Source organism: Petromyzon marinus, unplaced genomic scaffold (genome assembly GCF_048934315.1).
Source record: "Petromyzon marinus isolate PM22_M1 ecotype Great Lakes invasive population unplaced genomic scaffold, UKy_Petmar_22M1.pri1.0 PM_G_Scaffold_42, whole genome shotgun sequence".
Classification (NCBI taxonomy): domain Eukaryota; kingdom Metazoa; phylum Chordata; class Hyperoartia; order Petromyzontiformes; family Petromyzontidae; genus Petromyzon; species Petromyzon marinus.
The window spans coordinates 1,023,253-1,050,129 of NW_027422994.1; the positions used below are offsets into that span (position 1 = coordinate 1,023,253).

The 26,877-nt window shown below is 45.6% G+C and overlaps 1 protein-coding gene across 1 annotated transcript; it reads left to right on the top strand.

The window, feature by feature from the left end:
• Positions 1-485: 485 nt before the first annotated feature.
• On the top strand, positions 486-24,985 carry LOC142917123 (protein cordon-bleu-like). Its single transcript, XM_076061817.1, has 4 exons — positions 486-855; positions 9,151-9,325; positions 15,988-16,204; positions 21,277-24,985. Exons 2-4 carry the CDS (start codon positions 9,162-9,164, stop codon positions 21,535-21,537), a joined length of 642 nt encoding a protein of 213 aa, XP_075917932.1. The 5' UTR covers positions 486-855; positions 9,151-9,161; the 3' UTR covers positions 21,538-24,985.
• The last annotated feature ends 1,892 nt before the right edge of the window (positions 24,986-26,877 follow it).

Consider the following 26,877-nt stretch of genomic DNA (forward strand, 5'->3'; position numbering starts at 1 on the left):
AGCGTCTTACAAATTTACCCACGATAAGCCAATTTGGTTGACCCATCATTTGCGACGATATGCAGATCTCTTCTGGAAAGAGAAATAAATTAAAGCAGATCTAACAGAGCCCAGTGAGCCTTACCCTGGTAAAATTAAACACGGCTTGAGTTTATGAAGCGCTTTGCTGCACTAATAAATCTGAATGTTTGTTTTAGTAACCACCCACCCCCACACACCGAGTTGGCTTCAAGTCTCAGCCGTAGTGGGCGGGGTCACACTAGGGACGAGGAGGGGGCGGAGCCGTAGTGGGCGGGGTTACACTAGGGACGAGGAGGGGGCGGTGCCGTAGTGGGCGGGGTCACACTAGGGACGAGGAGGGGGCGGTGCCGTAGTGGGTGGGGTCACACTAGGGACGAGGAGGGGGCGGTGCCGTAGTGTGACCCCGCCCACTACGGCACCGCCCCCTCCTCGTCCCTCCCCTCCCCCTCCTCCTGCCGCTCTCATCAACTCCACTTCGCTCTCTCTCTCACAGCTCCCATAATCTCTCTCTCCCCTTCTCTCTCTCTCCCCTTCTCTCGCTCATCCGCTCCGTGGGCCCCTTCGCGCACACGACGACGGGACTACGCAGCGGTGACGGGGCCCGTCTGAGACCGACCGTAACCGAGGTCCCGGCCACACTGCCGTCGAGTTCTGTTCACGCTCCCGCCCGCCCCGCCCGCCCGCCTCCCGGCTTCCAGGGAGCAGCCAGCAGCAGCAGCCAGCAGCCTGTGGAGTACAAGGTTTTGTCTGGAGACCCCGTTAAGACAAAATCCACGACTACAAACAACCACGTGACCAGCACCACCACCACCAGCACGTGATCACCAGCACGTGGTAATGGCTACCTTTTGTCGCACGCTGCTGCTGTTGTCGCTGTCTGTGTGAGCAGCAGCAGCAGCACGTGGAGGAAGTGGGGTTGGTTGCAAGTGTGGAAGTGGAGAGAGACGGAGAAGTTTGTACTTGTTTTGTTCACGATATTAATTATAAATAGATGGTGATGCTGCTGCTTGCTTGCACAGCGTCACAAACTCTTGCGGTTCTGCGAGGTCGCATTCGTAAACAACAACAACAGTTTGTAAAGTTGTTGCGTGGTGTGAAGTAAACAAGTTTATGTCGTCCGTGATGATGGTGTGGTTGTTGTGGTTGTTGGTGGTGGTGGTGGGGTGTTCTGGGCTCCCTTATTTATGTTTAATGATTGTTGTTTGTGACAATCTTTGAAGCCGTAGCAGCTATACGTTGATGATGGTGTGGTTGTTGTTGGTGGTGGGGTGTTCTGGGCTCCCTTATTTATGTTTAATGATTGTTGTTTGTGACGATCTTTGAAGCCGTAGCAGCTATACGTTGATGGTGGTGTGGTTGTTGGTGGTGGTGGGGTGTTCTGGGCTCCCTTATTTATGTTTAATGATTGTTGTTTGTGATAATCTTTGAAGCCGTAGCAGCTATACGTTGATGATGGCGTGGTTGTTGTGGTTGTTGGTGGTGGGGTGTTCTGGGCTCCCTTATTTATGTTTAATGATTGTTGTTTGTGATAATCTTTGAAGCCGTAGCAGCTATACGTTGAACAAGTCGGATTGATGAGTAACTCTGATAACTTGGCACAAGTTACATTTTGATTTTTATGCTTTCGTGACTGCAGGGATTCTTATTCTTGGTTCTTTTTGGTAAAGTCACCACGTAGAAGGGAAACTATAAAATAATAAAAATATAACACAAAATTCTCACGACGTTTCGACTGCAACACAAGCAATCATCATCAGGTGTGAAAACCACAGCAAGAATATTTTGTTGTGGTTTTCACACCTGATGATGATTGCTTGTGTTGCAGTCGATATGTCGTGAGAATTGTATTATTTTATATTTGTATTATTTTATTGTTTCCCTTCTATGTGACTTTACCGAAAGAACCAAGAATAATAATTTTATTGTTTTATATTTTTATTATTTTATTGTTTTATATTTTTATTGTTTTATTGTTTCCCTTCTACGTGGTGACTTTACCGAACGAACCAAGAATATTTTAGCACAAGTTGTGGTGGTGGTGAACGGGGCCTTTGGCGTTTGTGGTTTACGTGGCTGTGTTATTGTTTGATTTATTGTTCTGATATACAGCACCTCTAATGTATTTTTGCCGTAATTACAGTACTCTTATTCGTAGTTTAAAAGTAACGTGTATAGATTTTACAAGTTCTAAGTTACGAGTGAACGACTGTGTCTGATTTTTCGTGGCTAACGTGGCTGTGTTAATGAGCTCCACGTGGTTAATACACGTGGCCGATTTACGACTGCGGTCATTTATAAAGGTGTATTATAAGTGCTGTGTTTTACAGTATAAAGTACCACCACCACCGTGTGTGTGCACAGACGGTGGGAGCGGTTTAATAGGACGTGTGATAATATGCCTGACACATTTCTTTGCATTTTCTACATACGTGTAAAATCTATGACACTCAAGCGCATGTTTAAATAACTTGCTGAATACAAATACGGGCATGTTACATAACGCTTGAACAATGTAGTATTGAGATGCTGTGAATCACAATGGATGATGTAATTGTTATGGCGAGTGGCTTTTTAACAATCGATTCGGCAAAACAAAACTGAAACCTTTTAACAAGGATTCATGTTACTGCATTAACCACATACTATGATAATAAAAAAACATACTATGATAATATATGATGCATTGTCCTTGAAACTGATTGGTCCACACCAAGGGATGGCTTTCTTGGTGTGGACCAATCAGTTTCAAGGACAATGCATCATATATGATCATAGTATGTGTTTTGTTTGCATTTTGACTGCAGGTATTGTGGTTAATGCAGTAACATGAATCCTTGTTAAAAGGTTTCAGTTTTGTTGCCAGAAAAAAGGGGAAAAAACACTATTATTATATTTTGGTACTGGCAAAGGAGGTCTAATGATGGAAAACGTTGATCCATCTGAGCAGTGTCCGCTCACTCTGGCTGACACGTGTGTACTCATTGTTGTATTGTGTCTGTGTGTGTGTGTCCGTGTGTGTGTCCGTGTGTGTGTGTCCGTGTGTGTATGTCTGTGTGTGTATGTCTGTGTGTGTATCCGTGTGTGTGTCCGTGTGTGTCCGTGTGTGTGCAAGCAGGTTGTTGTTGTTGTTCCTCCCCCTTTGAAACTCCTGCCAAGGTGCTTACACATAGAATAACTTCAGTGTACACCGTACACAGCAGGTTGCAACATCCTTGTACAAACACACACACACTCACACACTTATATACACACTCACATACACTCATACACACTCATATACACACTCATATACACTCATATACACACTCACATACACACTGACATACACACACACATACACACTCATGTACACACTCACATACACATACACACTCACATACATACTCACACACACATACACACTCACATACACACTCACATTCACACTCATACACACACATACACACTCACATACACACTCACATACACACTCACATTCACACTCATATACACACTCATATACACATTCACACTCATATACACACACACATACACACTCACATACACACTTACATACACACTCACATTCACACTCATATACACACACACTCACATACACACTCACATACACACTCACATTCACACTCATATACACACTCATATACACACTCACATACACACTCACATACACACTCACATACACACATATACATACACACATACACACTCACATACATACACACATACACACTCATATACACACTAATATACACACTCATATACACACTCACATACACACTCACATACACACTCACATACACACTCATATACACACTCATATACACATACACGCTCACATACACACTCACATACATACACACATACACACTCACATACACACTCATATACACACTCATATACATACACACACACTCACATACACATACACACTCACATACATACACATACACACTCATATACACAACAACGACAAAGATCCCCCATATTACCTTAACAGACTGTATACACACATACACACTCACATACACACTCACATACACACACACTCACATACACACTCATATACATACTCACACACATACACACACTCACATACACACTCACATACACACTCACATACACACTCACATACACACTCATATACACACTCATATACACATACACGCTCACATACACACTCACATACACACTCATATACACACTCACATACACACATACACACTCACATACACACATACAACAACAACCGCCATTCGCCACTAAGTGGCGGTGACGTCACCACGACGCTTGTGCCAGGCTATGTGCACCCTGAGGCCACGTGAAGTGTCGAACGCCCGCTGGCAGGAGGTCACGGGGCAGACCCAGGTGCCACGGGTCGACTGACTGAGATGATTGGCTGATGCACCACCTGTGCCCCCTACTGTGCCAACCTGCTGTGCTTTAGCCACCCGGCGCTCCGCTCGCTGTTGTGAGCGTCGCTCCTCCGCCCTCCATTGTTGTTGGAGGGCGACTGCCTCCAACTGCCCAGTAGCATCCTTCACGAGCCTCCTCCACAGAGGCCGATCTTGACACCGCTGGTACCAGTCATCGGCAAGTCCACTCAGCTCCACGTCCTCCTGTACCACATCACTCCATCTCTTCTCTAGCCCGTGCCGCGCCCGCCCAGCCCCCTCAATCCGGCCAAACAAAAGCTGTTTCGGCATGCGGTGGCTGGGCATGCGGGCTACATGACCCAGCCATCGCAGCCTTGCCTGCCGGAGGAGCTCACCGATGGGACCCTGCCCAGATCTTTCAAGGATTTGTGAGCTCCTCACACAATCCAGTCTGGTTAAACCCAGGATGGATCGTAGGCAGGCCAGCCTAAATGTTTCTAACCGGCGAAGATGTTCCACCAGGGGGGTCCACGTCTCGCAAGCGTAGAGAAGGGAGGGAATGACCGTGGCCGAGAAGACCTGAAGCTTAGTGCGGAGCGACAGACCAGGTAGCTTCCACACAGCGTTACGCAACCGATGAAAAGATATTGCCGCTCGACTGATTCGGAGTGAGACCTCTGCTGTTAAACTGGAGCCAGTCATAAGCACACTGCCCAGGTATGGGAAACTCTCCACTCTCTCCACAACTGCCCCATCACCGATTGGGAGTTGTGGGGGTGGAGTGTCCGATGGTACAAAATACCCAGGCAGGTGCTTAGTTTTGGTGGGGCTGATGGTAAGGCCCCACCTCTTAGTGGCACGCTCCAGTCTCAGCAGCAGCGTCTCCAACTCCTCCTCTGACTGAGCAGCTATTACCAAATCATCAGCATACATAACGTGGTTGAGCAATAGGGAGCCATCCCTTGACCGCACCCGGGCATCGATTAGCCTCCCATTATATCTGTACCATATGGAGATTCCCCCGGTACAGCTATTGAAGGCTTCACGAACTACGTGGTCAAAATAGATGTTAAATAATGTGGGAGCCAGAGGACATCCCTGTCGCACCCCAAGATGTACAGGGAATGGCTCTGACTCCCGGCCACGTAGTTTTACCCGGGCCCGCTCACCATCATGAAGGTCCTTAATGATCGTGAGCAGAGGGTCAGGTACTCCAAAAGCACGAAGAACGACCCAGAGCCCAGGCCTACTGATGGTATCATAGGCCTTGACCAGGTCAATAAAGCAGAGATGTAGGTCTTGTTGGAATTCCCTACACCTCTGCTGTAGCAGACGGACAGAAAATATGGCATCTGTGCAGGACCGCCCTTTCCTGAAACCGCATTGGGGCTCCGCAAGCCTCTCCTCAGCGTGCCTGGCAAGGCGATGCTGAATAATCCTTGCCAGGACCTTTCCCGGCACACTGAGGAGTGAGATGCCCCTGTAGTTGTTACAGTCTGTGCGGTCCCCCTTCTTAAAAAGGGGGACCACCAGGGCATCCTTCCAATCCTGCGGAACCCGTCCAGTGGTCCAGACTGTTGTTATGATGTCATATAGGGCAGTCTGTGCACAAACGCCACCCTCCCTCAGCATTTTGCTTGGGAGATCATCTCTGCCCGCTGCCTTTCCTGGTCTCAGACTCCGGATCGCCTTCAATACTTCCTCAGCAGATGGCACCTCAGCCAGCCACTCACAGGGGGTGACTTCATCCAATATTTGAGGCACCGCAGCCTCAGCAGGGTCATCCTCACTTTGTGCCACGATGTTTTCCTGGCTGAGGGATTTTCCCTCCCCCAGAACCTCACAGAAATGCTCAGCAAATCTGCGAACCTGTTCCTGGGGGTCGGAAATTGGATCACCGTTTTTTCCCCTGATGATGGTAATAGGTGTGGCGCTGCAGGTTACTTTTTTGATGGAGTTAAATAGAGATTTGTGATCACGGGCCACTGAGGCAGACTCCATCTCCTCAGCAACCCGCGACCACCACCCATCCTTGCAGCGCCTCACGGCTCTCCGAACCTCTGAGCGAAGGCTGCGGTAAGCCTCCTCATTCTCTGACGTGGGATTCTGTAGCCGATGACAGTGGGCCTGTCGCTTTTTCTCAACCATCCTGAACAACTCCTTTGTCATCCAGGGTGTCTGGGGAGGTCTGGACCACGTACCCAGAGCAGCCATTGCAGCTGCATGAGTCACAGTCCTAAACCTCGCCCATTTACCCTCGACATCAGGAGGAGTCGGGGACGATGCCAATCCCAGCCGCAAGCGATGATGAAATTCTCGCTTGCAACTTTCATCAGATAACTGAGACCAGGCCACTTTAGGTTGGAATGGGGTCCTGGGTGTACACCCACCACCGGAGTGGAAGAATGGCAGGCGCATCTTACAGATGACTAGTCGATGGTCAGAGGGCAGATCAGCTCCACGGTAGGTCCTGGTGTCAAGGACATGGGCTCGCATTCGCTGGTCCGTCACTATGTAGTCCAGCAGATGTTCTTGCTTGGACCCGGCATGCATCCATGATGTTGTGTGGATGCGCCGATGCCGGAACAGCGTGTTGGTAATTACAAGCCCATGGGCTGCACAAAAATCTAGCAGCCTCCTACCGTTGTTATTGAGCTGATCTGGCCCATGCCCTCCAATCACTCCAGACCAGGTGCCAGTATCATGACCAACTCGGGCATTGAAGTCACCCAACATGATGACTCTATCCCGAGGGGCCACTTTAGCCAGCACCTGTGACAGGAGGTCATAGAAGGCATCTGACTCATCGGCTTTGCCTGCATCCCTCCACGGATGTTCATCTTCGGTGGGGGCATAAGTAACCACGACCACCATTCCTCGCCTCCGGTTGATGGGAAGGCGAGCGCAAAGTAGCATGGGGCTTACAGCTTCCCACACCTCACCGCCACGCTCCCACGCCCCCTTCATTCTTTTGTTCAAAAGAAGACCCACACCCTGTTGTTTGGCAGTCTGCTGCCCCGAGTAGAGGACTGTCCACCCCTCATGGTGGCAGGAGCCAGAGCCGGTCCACCGGACCTCCTGAATGCCGCATAGATCCAGGCGGTACCGGTCCAGCTCCCGACAGAGGAGTGGCAGCCTCTCCTCTGCAGTGAGCGTTCGAACATTCCACGTGGCCACCCGTAGTGGCTTTTCGTTGTTTCTGGAGTAGCCCCGAGGGTAGGTATTCAATCTCCTGGCTCCGCCAATTGGGGTTTGGCCAGGAGACGTCATAGACGCCTGGCCCCCCGGGGCCTCCGGCACAAGCTTAGTTGAAGAGAAACAACAAAATAACAAAATATATATAAAACAATAAAAAATTCTCACGACGTTTCGACCATAACTCAAACGGTCATCATCAGGTGTGAGTTATGGTCGAAACGTCGTGAGAATTTTTTATTGTTTTATATATATTTTGTTATTTTGTTGTTTCTCTTCAACGTGACTTTACCGAAAAAACTAAGAATATGAATTACTGCAGTCACGAAAGCTTTAAATCAAAATTTACAAGCTTAGTTGTTACATATTTCAGTTTAATTCGTGGTTTCGTGGTAATTAATTGAAGGTGGAGGGGTTACCAGCCCCTCGCACCCATCCAGAGCCCCCGTTTAGCCCCTGTGGTGGACACATATGCCATGAGGGGAGGAGCCAATCAAAATGGGATCTCCCCCCACAGCGCTGTCCACGACAGAGTTGCCCGTCCGGCACCGCGAGGAGGTAGGGGGTTGTTTTGCCGGACACACACATACATACACACACATACACACACTCACACTCTTACTGCATTACGCCAAGAATGCAGTAAGTGGTCAGATCGTAAACATTCGGGATAATTATTCACCCAAACAAAAATTATATCGTACGTACTGATCACACCCCTAAACTCACTTAAGTCATGTACTAAGGTGTGTCTTGATAATGTTAACTGGTTACTTGACGGAGTGACCACACCCCCCCCCCCCACCATACTGATAGATGATTTAAAAAAAAATGAACGGATCAATGAATGACTCATCACGTGCTAATCACTCATCAACATCCTGTTGTCAAGAGTGATTTAATATCACTTCTCTGTGTAGTAATTTCATGGCGGTACAGGGCTTGCACAGTCAGTGCAAGATGTATTCAAAGAGCACTGCCCAATTTTAAGTGAACGTGAAATTGCATGCAACAAAGTAGCAAACGTGTTACGTTGAACTGGCAATTGCATTTACGTAGATATTGCGTTTTACATAAGCATCACATGGAGCTACTGTGTTTGTAATATAATGGTTCCATCTGCTTCGTTTTTATGAAATGTTTTATTTATTTAAAGCATCATGATCATCCATTACTGCTGCTAACCACTAAATGAATACATTAATTTCCTTTCAATTTGTGAATATAGGTGCACGTGGCCATGCGAGATCTGAAAGTGATGTGTGTAAGGGCGGTCACACGCCTATCACTTGATTAATTGCAGTTTTAAGTCAGGGTTGAATGTTGACGCATTGATCCCCATTGCCTTGTGATCTCTTAAGTGGCCGATCATTCGTTGTTCCTAACAAAACGCCAGTCCACCGACGTTGGAGAATGAGTGGCTTCGCCTTGACCTAACGAATGTACCTGCATCAACCCTGACTGCACACCCAACCCCCCTTGTTGATGTAACAATATAAATCCTTAAAACGGCCTAGCAGCGCAACGTCCCACTGCTCTTTATTTTGTTGTCGTTCCGCAGCAGCCAGGAAGATGAAGCCCCGTGCGCCGGTACCACCGCTGATGCGGTCCCAGTCCCAGACTGGGACCCCCAGCTTAGACCCACCGGACGGTGGCGACGGCCCCCCAGTGGACAATGTGGAGCTCAACGTCATCCTGCCGGGCGGGGTGCACCACGTGGCCCGAGTCGACGGGAGGTGCCTGTCGTGCACTTGGATTATTTACACAAAGATAAACAGACAAAGATCCCCCGTGTAGCCTGTAACAGAGTTGTAGGGGCAAGTGCTGTTAGCGAGCACACACAAAGACAAAGATCCCCCACCGTGTAGCCTGTAACAGACTGTAGGGGCAAGTGCTGTTAGCGAGCACACACAAAGACAAAGATCCCCCGTGTAGCCTGTGACAGGCTTTAGGGGCAAGTGCTGTTAGCGAGCAGCACACAAAGACAAAGATCCCCCGTGTAGCCTGTAACAGACTGTAGGGGCAAGTGCTGTTAGCGAGCAGCACACAAAGACAAAGATCCCCCGTGTAGCCTTAACAGACTGTTGGGCAAGTGCTGTTAGTGAGCACTTATGAAGGCCGGAACGGTACACGAGGGGGTGGGTGGCCAGCACCACGCCCGACCGCCTTTGTCTCCCCAGTGGCAATGTTTTTATCCACCGCACCAGGTACTCATTTGAGGCTGAGTCGACCTAGGGGAGGCCCGGGACCCGTTCAGATAATTGTCACCGGTGTTGGCCGTGAGCGGGAATCAAACCCGGGTCGCCAGGTTCATAGCGCAGCGTAGCGCTAACCGCTACACACACACGCACACTCATTCCATTCCTGCGGGGATCAAGCGATGGATGGGTAAGCATTTTATGGCCGCCCAAGTTTGGCACAGGCGTAATGGGTTCCGTAGACACACCTTCGTATAGACAACTCCTTTATTACAACACAGCGCTCCCCGACAGTCCTGATGGGCTGCTACAGCCCTAGGGACACGGCCTACTCCCGGCGTGCCGTGACGCTGGCAACGCTCTCGGCTCCTCCGCTGTGATCACCCTAAGGGGGGGCTGACCCCTGACCCCGACCCAGGGTCTACACTCTGGCTTCCTCTGACCTCGCCCTTATAAGGGCGTAGGGCCGGGGAGTCCCAGAGTCCCACCACTGGCCCCAGAGTCCTACCACAGGCCCAGAGTCCCACCAGCGGCCCCAGAGTCCCACCACTGACCTCAGAGTCCCACCACTGGCCCAGAGTCCCACCACTGGCCCCAGAGTCCAACCACTGGCCCCAGAGTCCCACCAGCGGCCCCAGAGTCCCACCACTGGCCCAGAGTCCCACCACTGGCCTCAGAGTCCACCACTGGCCCAGAGTCCCACCACTAGCCCCAGAGTCCCACCACCGGCCCAGAGTCCCACCACTGGCCCAGAGTCCCACCACTGGCCCCAGAGTCCCACCACTGGCCCAGAGTCCCACTACCAGTGCCCCAGAGTCCCACCACCACCGGCCCAGAGTCCCACCACTGGCCCAGAGTCCCACCACCACTGGCCCAGAGTCCCACCACCGGCCCCAGAGTCCCACCACCGGCCCAAAGTCCCACCACTGGCCCAGAGTCCCACCACCGGCCCAAAGTCCCACCACCGGCCCCAGAGTCCCACCACCGGCCCAGAGTCCCACCACTGGCCCAGAGTCCCACCACTGGCCCAGAGTCCCACCACTGGCCCAGAGTCCCACCACTGGCCCCAGAGTCCCACCACCGGCCCAGAGTCCCACCACTGGCCCCAGAGTCCCACCAGCGGCCCAGAGTCCCACCACCGGCCCAGAGTCCCACCACCGGCCCAGAGTCCACCACCGGCCCAGAGTCCCACCACCGGCCCAGAGTCTCACCACCGGCCCGCACGGCGTCCCCGGGGCCCTTGCAAGGGGCCCCAGGGTCCTGTCTGGCTGCTACCGGTCTTCGGCTTCGGTCTTCAACTGGTCCCAGATCGGCTGGGGGAGGTCCCCTTTGATGCCCCTTGCCCAGTGAGGGGCTCAGCTGTCTGGGATCCTAGAAGCCCCGTAGCCCTTCACCCCGACGGTACGAGGTACCGTAGTACCATCTGTGGTGTTACACTACGTGGTACCGTAGTACCATCTGTGGTGTTACACTACGTGGTACCGTAGTACCATCTGTGGTGTTACACTACGTGGTACCGTAGTACCATCTGTGGTGTTACACTGCGTGGGACCGTAGTACCATCTGTGGTGTTACACTACTTGGTACCGTAGTACCATCTGTGGTGTTACACTACGTGGTACCGTAGTACTATCTGTGGTGTTACACTACGAGGTACCATCTGTGGTGTTACACTACGTAGTACCATCTGTGATGTTACACTACGAGGTACCCTAGTACCATCTGTGGTGTTACACTATGTGGTACCGTAGTACCATCTGTGGTGTTACACTACGAGGTACCGTAGTACCATCTGTGGTGTTACACTACGAGGTACCATCTGTGGTGTTACACTACGTGGTACCGTATTACCATCTGTGGTGTTACACCACTTAGTACCATCTGTGGTGTTACACTACGTAGTACCATCTGTGGTGTTACACTACGTAGTACCATCTGTGGTGTTACACTACGTAGTACCATCTGTGGTGTTACACTAGTAGTACTATCTGTGGTGTTACACTAGTAGTACTATCTGTGGTGTTACACTAGTAGTACTATCTGTGGTGTTACACTAGTAGTACTATCTGTGGTGTTACACTACGTAGTACCATCTGTGGTGTTACACTAGTAGTACCACCTGTGGTGTTACACTACGTAGTACCATCTGTGGTGTTACACTACGTAGTACCATCTGTGGTGTTACACTAGTAGTACTATCTGTGGTGTTACACTAGTAGTACCATCTGTGGTGTTACACTACGTAGTACCATCTGTGGTGTTACACTACGTAGTACCATATGTGGTGTTACACTACGTAGTACCATCTGTGGTGTTACACTACGTGGTACCGTAGTACCATCTGTGGTGCTACACAAGCATTGAAATGTCAATTTGGAAAGGCGTGAGAGTGGAGTTTAATGAGAGTGGTGAGTGGAGTTTAATGAGAGTGGTGAGTGGAGTTTAATGAGAGTGGTGAGTGGAGTTTAATGAGAGTGGTGAGTGGAGTTTAATAAGAGTGGTGAGTGGAGTTTAATAAGAGTAGTGAGTGGAGTTTAATAAGAGTGGTGAGTGGAGTTTAATAAGAGTGGTGAGTGGAGTTTAATAAGAGTGGTGAGTGGAGTTTAATAAGAGTGGTGAGTGGAGTTTAATAAGAGTGGTGAGTGGAGTTTAATAAGAGTAGTGAGTGGAGTTTAATAAGAGTGGTGAGTGGAGTTTAATAAGAGTGGTGAGTGGAGTTTAATAAGAGTGGTGAGTAGAGTTTAATAAGAGTGGTGAGTGGAGTTTAATGAGAGTGGTGAGTGGAGTTTAATAAGAGTGGTGAGTGGAGTTTAATAAGAGTGGTGAGTGGAGTTTAATAAGAGTGGTGAGTGGAGTTTAATGAGAGTGGTGAGTGGAGTTTAATAAGAGTGGTGAGTGGAGTTTAATAAGAGTGGTGAGTGGAGTTTAATAAGAGTGGTGAGTGGAGTTTAATAAGAGTGGTGAGTGGAGTTTAATAAGAGTGGTGAGTGGAGTTTAATAAGAGTGGTGAGTGGAGTTTAATAAGAGTGGTGAGTGGAGTTTAATGAGAGTGGTGTGTGGAGTTTAATGAGAGTGGTGAGTGGAGTTTAATAAGAGTGGTGAGTGGAGTTTAATAAGAGTGGTGAGTGGAGTTTAATAAGAGTGGTGAGTGGAGTTTAATAAGAGTGGTGAGTGTAGTTTAATAAGAGTGGTGAGTGGAGTTTAATAAGAGTGGTGAGTGGAGTTTAATGAGAGTGGTGAGTGGAGTTTAATGAGAGTGGTGAGTGGAGTTTAATAAGAGTGGTGAGTGGAGTTTAAGAAGAGTGGTGAGTGGAGTTTAATAAGAGTGGTGAGTGGAGTTTAATAAGAGTGGTGAGTGGAGTTTAATGAGAGTGGTGAGTGGAGTTTAATAAGAGTGGTGAGTGGAGTTTAATAAGAGTGGTGAGTGGAGTTTAATAAGAGTAGTGAGTGGAGTTTAATAAGAGTGGTGAGTGGAGTTTAATAAGAGTGGTGAGTGGAGTTTAATAAGAGTGGTGAGTGGAGTTTAATAAGAGTGGTGAGTGGAGTTTAATGAGAGTGGTGAGTGGAGTTTAATGAGAGTGGTGAGTGGAGTTTAATGAGAGTGGTGAGTGGAGTTTAATGAGAGTGGTGAGTGGAGTTTAATAAGAGTGGTGAGTGGAGTTTAATAAGAGTAGTGAGTGGAGTTTAATAAGAGTGGTGAGTGGAGTTTAATAAGAGTGGTGAGTGGAGTTTAATAAGAGTGGTGAGTGGAGTTTAATAAGAGTGGTGAGTGGAGTTTAATAAGAGTGGTGAGTGGAGTTTAATAAGAGTAGTGAGTGGAGTTTAATAAGAGTGGTGAGTGGAGTTTAATAAGAGTGGTGAGTGGAGTTTAATAAGAGTGGTGAGTGGAGTTTAATAAGAGTGGTGAGTGGAGTTTAATGAGAGTGGTGAGTGGAGTTTAATAAGAGTGGTGAGTGGAGTTTAATAAGAGTGGTGAGTGGAGTTTAATAAGAGTGGTGAGTGGAGTTTAATGAGAGTGGTGAGTGGAGTTTAATAAGAGTGGTGAGTGGAGTTTAATAAGAGTGGTGAGTGGAGTTTAATAAGAGTGGTGAGTGGAGTTTAATAAGAGTGGTGAGTGGAGTTTAATAAGAGTGGTGAGTGGAGTTTAATAAGAGTGGTGAGTGGAGTTTAATAAGAGTGGTGAGTGGAGTTTAATGAGAGTGGTGTGTGGAGTTTAATGAGAGTGGTGAGTGGAGTTTAATAAGAGTGGTGAGTGGAGTTTAATAAGAGTGGTGAGTGGAGTTTAATAAGAGTGGTGAGTGGAGTTTAATAAGAGTGGTGAGTGTAGTTTAATAAGAGTGGTGAGTGGAGTTTAATAAGAGTGGTGAGTGGAGTTTAATGAGAGTGGTGAGTGGAGTTTAATGAGAGTGGTGAGTGGAGTTTAATAAGAGTGGTGAGTGGAGTTTAATAAGAGTGGTGAGTGGAGTTTAATAAGAGTGGTGAGTGGAGTTTAATAAGAGTGGTGAGTGGAGTTTAATGAGAGTGGTGAGTGGAGTTTAATAAGAGTGGTGAGTGGAGTTTAATAAGAGTGGTGAGTGGAGTTTAATAAGAGTAGTGAGTGGAGTTTAATAAGAGTGGTGAGTGGAGTTTAATAAGAGTGGTGAGTGGAGTTTAATAAGAGTGGTGAGTGGAGTTTAATAAGAGTGGTGAGTGGAGTTTAATGAGAGTGGTGAGTGGAGTTTAATAAGAGTGGTGAGTGGAGTTTAATAAGAGTGGTGAGTGGAGTTTAATAAGAGTGGTGAGTGGAGTTTAATAAGAGTGGTGAGTGGAGTTTAATAAGAGTGGTGAGTGGAGTTTAATGAGAGTGGTGTGTGGAGTTTAATGAGAGTGGTGAGTGGAGTTTAATAAGAGTGGTGAGTGGAGTTTAATAAGAGTGGTGAGTGGAGTTTAATAAGAGTGGTGAGTGGAGTTTAATAAGAGTGGTGAGTGTAGTTTAATAAGAGTGGTGAGTGGAGTTTAATAAGAGTGGTGAGTGGAGTTTAATGAGAGTGGTGAGTGGAGTTTAATGAGAGTGGTGAGTGGAGTTTAATAAGAGTGGTGAGTGGAGTTTAATAAGAGTGGTGAGTGGAGTTTAATAAGAGTGGTGAGTGGAGTTTAATGAGAGTGGTGAGTGGAGTTTAATAAGAGTGGTGAGTGGAGTTTAATAAGAGTGGTGAGTGGAGTTTAATAAGAGTGGTGAGTGGAGTTTAATAAGAGTGGTGAGTGTAGTTTAATAAGAGTGGTGAGTGGAGTTTAATAAGAGTGATGAGTGGAGTTTAATGAGAGTGGTGAGTGGAGTTTAATGAGAGTGGTGAGTGGAGTTTAATAAGAGTGGTGAGTGGAGCTTAATAAGAGTGGTGAGTGGAGTTTAATAAGAGTGGTGAGTGGAGTTTAATAAGAGTGGTGAGTGGAGTTTAATGAGAGTGGTGGACGTGCTGCGTGAGTGGGCGAATGATCCCAGGTAAAACTGGCTCCACGTGGAATGTTTCTGTGCTCACACAGCAGGTTTTAAATGCATTAAAATAAATGTGTTATTTTCACGAAGCATAAATCTTCATGGCGGCGAGGTCAAATTGCCCTCTTTGCAAGCAATTTTATAATGAGCTATTTCCAGTTGTCTGTAATGTGGTCATCTTTTGGGTGATTGCATCTGCCGGTGTGTTATTTTTTTTGGGATTTGTTAAATGCGCAAATAATCGCTATGGATATAATAAACACGCCATTTTATTTCTTGGAAAACATTTACGGTCATTTTGAATACAACATTAAAAGTATATTTTGTATCCATGCAACACGTTTTAACTTGTTAAGCCGTGTTTGAAATCCATGAGTGTGAACAAGACGTATGATTGATCCCCCTCCTTGTAATACGTTAGGATGGTGAGTGTTTTGAAGATGCATTGTGTACAATTTTTTACTTACATTCCATACTCATTGCTACGGCCCCGTAAACAGTAATTTAAATTACACTCCACACATCGAATGTAAACATGACACAAACGCATCCGCGAGCGTTCATAGCCATGCAGTAAGAATATCACGCTGCATCTTTTGAACAATTTTCTGGTTTCTAAATTACGAGTCGGGTTTCAGTCGGGAACAACAAATGTCCTTACGCACGACTCACACTTTGACGTTGACTTGGAGCTGCTGCTGCTGCCCACGTGTTGCTGTGTGAGCAGCAGGACGGTGACGGACCTCCTGGTTGAACTCTGCGGTCCCTACCGGTTGAGCCCTGACGGCCACACCCTGGAGCTGCTATCGAGGGACGATGCATCGCCTCTACAGTACGGGCCCAGCACACCGCTGGGGGCCCTCGGTGCTGGGACAGCCCTCCTCAAACCTCGGCCCGCCGGCGATGACCGACTGGAGAAGCCGATGCAGCCCGTTGTCCCGGAGGTAAAGCGTTGATTCGCTGACGCGGCCTCGTCGTAGGTAAGACTTTGACAGTCGAAACACGCTGGAACCTGCGTAGAGATCTTGGAGTGACGGCCTTCCTCCTAAAAAGCCTCGGCCCGCCACTGATGACCGACTCAGGAAGCCGATGCAGCCCGTTGTCCCGGAGGTAAAGCGTTGATTCGCTGACGCGGCCTCGTCGTAGACAAGACTTTGTACAGTCGAAACACGCTGAAACCTGCGTAGAGATCTCGGAGTGACAAAGCTGATTAGAAAAATGGACGTGTAAGCAAAGTGGCCCGGTTCATGCGTACATGCAAATAACTATTATTAGATGAATTATAAGAGTTTGAAACTACACTTTGAGCTAGGTGTGGCTATGGGTGTGTGTTAACACAGCATGTGTGTACATTGTCAGTACACAATTTTAGTTAAATTCTCCTTAAGTACATTTTAGACGTCATTGCCTCAATTGGTTAGCTTCTGCATTAGGCGTCTTTCACACATTTCCTCGGCCGTGTCGTGCTTGTTGACACTTTGTAGAAAGTCTCACGTGTTGTTACAGGTAAAAGGATTTTGTACAGTTTTGTATTAGGGTCCATCTGTGGATTACCATGTTATATACATGGCTCTCCGATTTGACCTTTGTGATAATGTGCCGGATTCATTTCTGAACCTTGCACGCATGCTGCCGACTACACCGTCACGCGATGAGTTATCATCGGGAAACCTTGACCCCTTCGGGTCAAATCTACTTATGAATGGAAATATTTGTGAGACTGGATTTGGTTGGATTTTGGTATCTTGACTAATGAAACATGATGAAATGCCATTATCACATCATGCCTCACTGGATGCACCGGTTGGTGTTACCCGCCAGTTTACAACTTGCAATTTATCAATCTTTGAAATAGCGTGATCAACCGGACTACGCGTTGATTGTGTTTTGACCGACCGACTGTGTTGCTTTATATGGTTTCCAAATGTTGCTAAACCCTGTTTGTCTGGTATGCTTCTCTCTCTGTGTCCCCTGTTGTATCTGTGTTAGTTCCCCCCTACTTGGGTGTCTGTGTATACATCTGAGGTTGTGTCTCCCCTCTCTCTCGTAAACTTAGCTCTTCTGTACCTGATGATGGCTGCTTGTGTTGCAACCGAAACGTCGTACGCTATTATGTTATTTTATTATTTATTATTTATACGTGACTTTACTGATAAAAAAACAAAGAGTAACTACATTTTGCTTTGGCTCAGTTCGCCTGCAGATCATGTTTTTACCAGGCTATACTTAGCATTCATCCAGTAGAAAATTTATACTGAATGATGATGCGGATGATGATGATAATACTTATCCATGGGTGGAATATGCTATGCAAACATTCTTATTTTAAAAATGTTTTACTTTTAAGCAACTTGTATAAACATTGCAACCTAATTAATTTTAAAGGAAAATATTTCCCTCTCGTCACTTCACCGGCTGTGATTATATTTATCACTTGCATTCAGTGAAAAGGATGGATTGCTTTTAGATCAAAGTATTTACGCGCCATACTTGGCTTTATTGAGAAGATAGAGTTGGACCGTTCCGTTCTTCTGTGCAAAGTTGAAGTCTGCTTCGAAAAGCGTACGATGCTTTTTGTTAAATCTTTTAAATTTGACTGCCTCGTTACTTGGTAGTAATGAGGAAGTCAAATTTCCTCTTGGAAATATGTGAATGGTTGGAGTAAGATTTCAATTGGTAAAAGGAGACCGGCAGTCTTATGAATAATACGAAGGGCTAAGATGCAGCCACTTTGTGTGACTATTTGAGTAGGACTGTGGTGGTCAGGCAGAGTTGGAGTTGGTCAGTTTAACACGTAGCAGGCTTTCGCGACCAATATCCATCATAGAGGTTTTTGGGTTAGACCGCGTATAAATATATAAATGTTGTGTCGTGAAAACCCGCCACCACCCGACACAGCCAACTAGTAAGGGCTGTCGCGTAAACAGAACGTGGACGATTCGTCACTAGTACAGCACTCGTGTGTAGTGTATAGTGTAGTGTATAGTAGTGTATAGTGTAGTGTATAGTAGTGTATAGTGTAGTGTATAGCAGTGTATAGTGTAGTGTATAGTGTAGTGTGTAGTGTATAGTGTAGTGTATAGTAGTGTATAGTGTAGTGTCTAGTAGTGTATAGTGTAGTGTATAGTAGTGTAGTGTATAGTGTAGTGTATAGTGTAGTGTACTAGTACAGCACACCGGTGTGTTGGGGAGCCAAGCCACAACATTTACAATCTGAGTACGACGTTTTGCCAGTAATTACAACCAGCTTCATCAGGCGACATCCAGATTTGTGGAGAAGTCTTCCTGTCTCGTTCCTTACATAGAGGCATAGATGCGTTTACTTTTGATTTATAGCCAGGTCAGCCTATACTGTCATAGTTTTATGCAACTGTTTCCATATTTCCTACTTTATTGACACCAACACAAGTACAATTAAATTACAATAATGAAATGCTCTTAAACAGAGATATGGATAGATATTGGTAATTAGAGACATGTGTTTTCCATGATATCCAAATCTATTACGTATTTCCAATTCTACTCTGCATTGTTTAGTCTGAAATGTAATTTAAGCATGCTTAGCAACTGCAGGTGCTTTAATCCTGGGGATCAGTGAACAAGGCCTTGATCTTCTCTCCTGTGGTGGCTTTGCATTGTACACCAGGATCAGGGGCTAGTTTAGAATGTTTAGCGAGTATGTAAATGTTGTGAAAGCCCAATTGTACCAGAGGCCATGGTACATTAGTTGATATTCTACCAAATGACAAAACGTCTTAGATTTTATCTTGTGATGGTTGTTTATTGTATACTAGACACAGAGGCATATAGCTGGATACAGACCGATAACCTTTGGTGCATTTATTTTCATCTTACAAGTTTAACACGTAGGCTTTCGCGACCAATATTCATAATAAAGGCTTTTGGGTTGGATCGCGTTATTTATAAACGTGTCGTAACCCTTATTGTTAAATTAAATATATTGCAACTACAATTCCTTATAGGGGAAACTACTAGTAATTAATAACAATTGAATAATTACCAATCTATTATATAATTACAATACCCTCCCCCTATCCACCTCTAATCGCTGCGCCTGATATGAGTTAAATGATGACGTCACCCTACTGCTGCTCTATTTAAGACCGGGAGCAAGCGGAGAGGGCTTCACCATTCTGGCGAATTGCCCGATGATGCTGGATCTAATCACCAGCGAAACGTCGTATTCACAATGTTGTAAATTATGTTGTGGATTCACTCTTCTACGCGCAAATGGGCTAAAGTAGTGAACTAATTGTCTTTTACTCTTTGGTTCTATTCGGTAAAGTCACCACGTAGGTAAAAAAATAAAACAATAAAATTCTCACGACGTTTCGGCCACAACACAAGCGGCCTTCATCAGGTGAAGGGACCAGCCTGTCTCGAGGACAGCGCTGGAGTGAAACACAGCCACGCTCAGACTACGACCTTTAAGTTTGGCTGTGTTTCACTCCAGCGCTGTCCTCTAGACAGGCTGGTCCCTTCACCTGATGAAGGCTGCTTGTGTTGTGGCCGAAACGTCGTGATTTTTGTTGTTTTATTTTTTTACCTACTACGTGACTTTACCGAATAGAACCAAAGAGTATGGATCCTTGCAGTCACGAAAGCTTCAAATCTAGAATATTTTGTCTTTTGTGAACGTGACACATGTTTACTGCTTTGGCCATGTTGGGTGGTGGAGGGTTTTACGACACATTTATAAATAACGCGATCTCACCCAAAAACCTTTATCGTGAATCATACAAGTTACACGATGAATTTGCTTAGTTAGAGGCTCTCCCCAGGGGTACAAATGCATGCATCCTGTCATCCAGGATATATGGAATATTACACAGCATCATTTGTTAAGCAGGTTATATACTGGTGATGTGATCCAGAAATTCGAAACCAGCTTACTTTCTGAAATCATGCTTTGTCTGCACTGCTGGAAAATATTGGTCTGGAAGGTCCATAGGCAGAATGGATGAAACATCATTACAAAAAGGTTTTTGTTGGGACTGAGCATGAGCCCAGTACAGAGTCACAGTACAAGGGGGGGAACAGAAAGACAAAACATAATTTTACAGTCTGTGTATTATGTATTCATTACCCATGATCCTCCACCACAAACTTGAGTTTGTGTATAGTTTTTCTGTTTTCTGCTGCTAAATCCACCATAGCTTTAATGGTGCTGCTGTTCTCAACAGCTGGAAACAGCATTTGTTTAAAAGGGCAATCCACAAGGTCGAAACTGGTGCAGAGTTTTCCTGCAAAGGCAGAGGCCCCATTGGCTGAGAGACAAATACAATAACATTGTTATTTGTGTGAAGAGGTGGGCTTCCTGTCCCATTGAACCTCCACTACAGCACATCGTGAGGTTTTATACTGTAATTCAGACCAAGTGTAACCCAGTTTTAGTCCCCCTTAATCCACAGCCTAGCCCAGTATTTCATTTTTAAATGGAGAAATTTGATGAACGTTGACAGCTGGATCCTAAGAGGGTAAACGAAGAGGGGATTTGTTAACGACAGCGTTCAATTCGTCGATCCTCTACTTAAATCTCTTAATTCTAGATTTGAAGCTTTCGTGACTGCAAGGATCCATACTCTTTGGTTCTATTGGGTAAAGTCACGTAGGTAAAAAATAAAATAACAAAAATCACGACGTTTCGGCCACAACACAAGCGGCCTTCATCAGGTGAAGGGACCGTGCTGTCATGAGGACAGCGTTGGAGTGAAAACAGCCAAGCTCAGGTCATGGCCCATGCACCTCCTACGTACATCGTGCTCATGTTTATACTAATTCCTTTGTCAAAGCGTTTTGCTTCCTCCCACACAGCTTAAAGGACGCGACCTGGGCTTGGCTGTTTTCACTCCAACGCTGTCCTCGTGACAGCACGGTCCCTTCACCTGATGAAGGCCACTTGTGTTGTTGTGGCCTAAACGTCGTGATTTTTTTTACCTACGTGACTTTACCGAATAGAAGCACAGAGTGTTACATCACTTAATTTGTTTTTCAGCAAACGGTGCGACTGATGGTGAACTACTCGCGAGCGCGTAAGAAGACCGTAGTTCTGGCGAGCCCGCGCGTGGCCCTGCAAGCGCTGCTGCCCGACATCTGCAACGAGTGCGAGCTTGACGTCCACCACACGGCGCTGTTCGGGGACGCCAGCGAGACGGAGCTGCTCGATACGTCGTGCTCGCTGTCCGAGCTCGGCGTCAAGGAGGTGTACGCCGTCGACAGGAGCAGAGGTTTTGTTTTAACATTACTTTTGAGCTGATGGAAAAGAACAAAAAATTCGTTTCGATTTGAAGCTTTCGTGACTGCAAGGATTCATCCTTCTTTGGTTCTTTTGGTAAAGTCACCGCCACGTAGAATGAGAATAAAATAATAAATTAATAAAATTAAATAACACAATAAAATTCTCACGACGTTTCGGCCACAGCACAAGCGGCCTTCATCAGGTGAAGGGACGAGACTGTCTGGAGGACAGCGCTGGAGCCGCTTGTGTTGTGGCCGAAACGTCGTGAGAATTTTATTTTGTTATTTTATTTGATCAATTTATTATTTTATTCTCATTCTACGTGGTGGTGACTTTACCGAAAGAACCAAAGAATAAAAAATTCGTTTTATCATGGCGGTCCTTTATAAGGCTGGCTTAAAGCCTACCTTCCCTGCAGTTTCTTTTAGACTTGTCAATAGAACCTCCTGGTTATTGACCTAGAATTCATCTTCTTTGGTTCTTTCGGTAAAGTCACCACGTAGAATGAGAATAAAATAATAAATTAATAAAATAAAATAACACAATAAAGGTCAGACGACAGGTCTGTTCCTTTCACCTGAAGAGGGCCACTTGTGTTGTGGCCGAAACGTCGTAAGAATTTAATTGTGTTTTATTAATTGATTATTTTATTCTCATTCTACGTGGTGACTTTACCGAAAGAACCAAAGAAGATGCATCCTTGCAGTCACGAAAGCTTTAAATCGAAATTTGACCTAGAATTGTTTATTTTATCGGTATGACTTTTAAGATAACAATTTGTTTTAGACGTCTGTATATATGTGTGTATGTGTTCATGTGCGACTATATTTTGTACATTACAGGCCTATATATAACGCGTAAAAATGTTTCTTATATCATCATGCAATACATTTTTTTTTACATTTCATTTTGATGCCTTCCACACTACCCTGATATACCTGGAAATAATTCTGTTCTCATTTCAATCGTTCTGATGTACAGTCTATTGTCTAAATTTTGATTTAAAGCTTTCGTGACTGCAGTAATTCATATTCTTAGCTCTTTCGGTAAAGTCACGTTGAAGGGAAACAATAAAATATATTTTAAACAAAATATATTTTATTATCTTATTGTTTCCCTTCAACGTGACTTTACCGAAAGAGCTAAGAATAGTCTATGGTCTGTTTATGGTTTTTTTCTGAGATTCCAAATGCAATGACACTTGTCTTCCTTTCACGTACTTTTATCATTATTACAGTTCATTTGGAATCGCGGACCCCCATGTGGTGATGGTTCAAACCGTGTGCACCTTCTGAAGTTTTAATTTTTTGATATTCTACTCATTTTTTCACCTCTAAAGTTTTCAGACATCGGTATATCTTTTGGGTTTCAAGGTATTTTACTTGTCAGCGTCCTGGAAATATGCCCTGGTCATCTGACTTTCAGTTTTGATACCCCCCCCCCCCTCCACTATAATAAATAGCCTTGCTATCCACGTAGAGGTCTCTTACAAGTATATTCTAGTTGCTGTGCCTACTTTTGTGACAGTGTTCATAACTGCTAGCATTTTTAAAGTAAATAGTGCACGTGGCACCTGCTCAAATATCTCTAGTTAGATGCTGATGTGAGCATTGCTTGAAATCAGTCCGCCCGGCAAACTCTCTCAGTCTGCTCACTCTCGGTCTAGTCGCCTCTGGTTCTTTCGGTAAAGTCACCACCATGTAGAATGAGAATAATAAGATAATAAAATAACACGATAAAATTCTCACGACGTTTCGGCCACAACGCAAGAGGCCGTCTTCAGGTGCTTAAGGTTGTGTGAAATCCCTCCCCGTAGAGGTTAAATTTCGATTTAAAGCTTTCGTGACTGCAAGGATTCATCTTCTTTGGTTCCTTCGGTAAAGTCACCACCACCACGTAGAATGGCCGAAACGTCGTGAGAATTTTATTGATGGTGACTTTACCGAAAGAACCAAAGAAGATGAATCCTTGCAGTCACGAAGGCTTCAAATCGAAATTTAGTCGCCTCTGCCTCGTGCTAATTTGTGTCAGTAGGCAAAGCGCATGAATTGGCTTCGAACCTAAAGCCGCCGTGATTGGATTTCTCTGTCGTTCCTTTGGCTACCCATGCATAGCAAAGGAGGTCTCATAATGTAAATGCTCACCCCGAGCCCTCGATACTCTGATGGTGCGCTGTTTTTGAGTTGCACGCCTTTTGGCGTCTTCTGGTCCAACACCAATGGAGACTAGGCTCTAAGAAAAGCCGTCTCGCGTGTGGACCAATCAAATTCAAGGACAGTGCCAATATTATTATCAGAGTTGTCTTTTTGTTTGCATTTTGACTGCTTGTGTTGTGGTTATTGCAAACACGATGCCTTGAATAAAGGTGTCAGTTTTTGTGCCAGTTAAAAAGGTAAAACCTATTACTATATCTTGTTACTGGCAAAGGAGGTCTCATAATGTAAATGCTCACCCCGAGCCCTCAATACTCTGATGGTGCGCTGTTTTTGAGTTGTACGCCTTTTGGCGTCTTCTGGTCCAACGCCAGTGGAGATTAGGCTCTAAGAAAAGCCGTCTCGGGTGTGGACCAATCAAATTCAAGGACAGTGCCAATATTATTATCAGAGTTGTCTTTTTTGTTTGCATTTTGACTGCTTGTGTTGTGGTTATTGCAAACACGATGCCTTGAATAAAGGTGTCAGTTTTTGTGCCAGTCAAAAGGGTAAAACCTATTACTAATGCAGAGGATTGTTCGTGTTATTTGTTTGTGCGTGCGTGCGTGCGAGTTTATGAGCTGCATGTTTGGGCTTGCTGGCTGCTGGAATCGAGCACGGAATGTTCACACGTCCCGTGTGCGGCCACCATGTGGGTGAACTGACTTCTTGGCCGCATTAATAATGGCTTGGGAGGCTTAGAATGTCCGTGCTTGGACAGCTCCATGGTTACCGTGACGGGCTGCAAGTTTCAACCCCTTGGCACAACCAGCGCCGTTCTCTGCTGCGCGCTTTGCTGCATTTTGTGTGCCACCAGCGCCACCCGGTGGGAAATTGAAGAAGTGTAAAATATATAAGCTTAGCTCTTTCGGTAAAGTCACGTTGAAGGGAAACAATAAAATAATAAAATATATAAAACAATAAAAATTCTCACAACGTTTCGACCATAACACAAACGGTCATCATCAGTTGTGAAAACGTGAGAATTTTTATTGTTTGATATATCTTTTTTATTACTTTATTGTTTCCCTTCAACGTGACTTTACCGAAAGAGCCAAGAATATGAATCACTGCAGTCACGAAAGCTTTAAATCGAAATTTAAGTGTAAAATATTTTAATTTTTTTACAATCCTGCCATCTAGTGGAGAAGTATTGTTACAATGAACAATGTGAACGCTCCGTAGAGGTGTACCTAAAAAAATATATATACACAAGTATGGTGTAATATGCATGTTTATATCAACATTTAATAAACACCTTGATAATTTTGGTACGTGCGTGAAAATAGTACACCTTTTGCAATTTGAAGTTTCTTGGGTTTCAAGCGTCGTACAATTAATAAAAAAATAGACCACGTATTGAAAGGCTTAATTAATTTAACTTTAATAATAGTTGGGTTTTCCCCTTTTTTCTGGCAACAAAACTGAAACCTTTTTAACAAGGATTCATGCCTACTGCATTAACCACAATACCTGCAGTCAAAATGCAAACAAAAAACATACTATGATAATATATGGTGCATTGTGCTTGAAACGGCGACGTGGCTCCAGCGGCCCGGGTCGAAGGCGAGGCCAACGGTGCGGGAGGGGGTGACCGGCTTCTTCCGGTCTCCTGTGCGAGGCGCGGCTGGCCTGGAGGGCTCTGAGCAGGAAACACAAGGTTTACATCGTTAGACCTCCTTTGCCAGTAGCCAAAATGTAATAATAATAGGGGGTTTTTCAACCTTTTTTCTGGCAACAAAACTGAAACCTTTTACATTATGAGACCTCCTTTGCCAGAAACAAGATATAGGAATAGGTTTTACCCTTTTAGTACGCCTTTTGGCGTCTTCTGGTCCAACACCAGTGGAGACTAGGCTCTAAGAAAAGCCGTCTCGGGTGTGGACCAATCAAATTCAAGGACAGTGCCAATATTATTATTTTCAGAGTTGTCTTTTTTGTTTGCATTTTGACTGCTTGTGTTGTGGTTATTGCAAACATGATGCCTTGAATAAAGGTGTCAGTTTTTGTGCCAGTCAAAAGGGTAAAACCTATTACTATATCTTGTTACAAACATGTCTCCGTGTATCTACACATGACACTCCTCTCGACAAGAGAATAACACACCGTTTAATGAAGTCACAAGAGAACACCACGGCAAGAAAAACCACTGCTCAATTTCAAATACGCAGGGGTGCAAGTGTGTCACGTACTGACCTTCTTTATCTTTGGCCGCAAAAAGCTCCAAAGCCCTTTGTGTTTTTTCTCCGGGAGGTCTGCGTTGTCGTTCAGGTCATGGCCCAGCTCTGTAACGCAAAGAGAGCCACTCAATATATCCACAGGGTACTCTTTGGTTCTATTCGCTAAAGTCACGTAACAAGCAAAAAAATTAAAAATTCTCACAACGTTTCGGCCACAACGCAAGCGGCCTTCATCAGGTGAAGGGACCGTGCTGTCACGAGGACAGCGTTGGAGTGAAAACAGCCAAGCCCAGGTCGCGTACTTTAAGCTGTGTGGGAGGCTGTTTTCACTCCAATGCTGTCCTCATGACAGCACGGTCCCTTCACCTGATGAAGGCCACTTGTGTTGTGGCCGAAACGTCGTGAGAATTTTTCAATTTTTATTTTGTTGTTGTTTGTGACGTGACTTTACCGAATAGAACCAAAGAGTATGGATCATTGCAGTCGCGAAAGCTTCAAATCTAGAACATCCACAGGTGAAGGTTTCCATTACCTGAGCGTTAATGTGCATATAGCAACAGGGATGACACGCAGCGAATTCGCTTCACAGTGAACGGTCCGTAGTTTTTGCAGATGCAACACAAAGTTAAATTATCATTAGACCTCCTTTGCCAGTTCCAAAATGTAATAATAATAGGGTTTTTCCCCTTTTTGATGGCAACAAAACTGAAACCTTTTTACAAGGATTCATGTCTACTGCATTAACCACAATACCTGTGCACCAATCAGTGAGTGGATGAGTGGATGGGTGAGTGAGCGGGTGAGTGGGTGGGTGGGTGAGTGGGTGAGTGAGTGGGTGGGTGAGTGGGTGAGTGAGTGAGTGGGTGGGTGAGTGGATGAGTGGATGGGTGAGTGAGCGGGTGAGTGGGTGCGTGGGTGAGTGGGTGAGTGAGTGGATGGGTGGGTGAGTGGATGAGTGGATGGGTGAGTGAGCGGGTGAGTGGGTG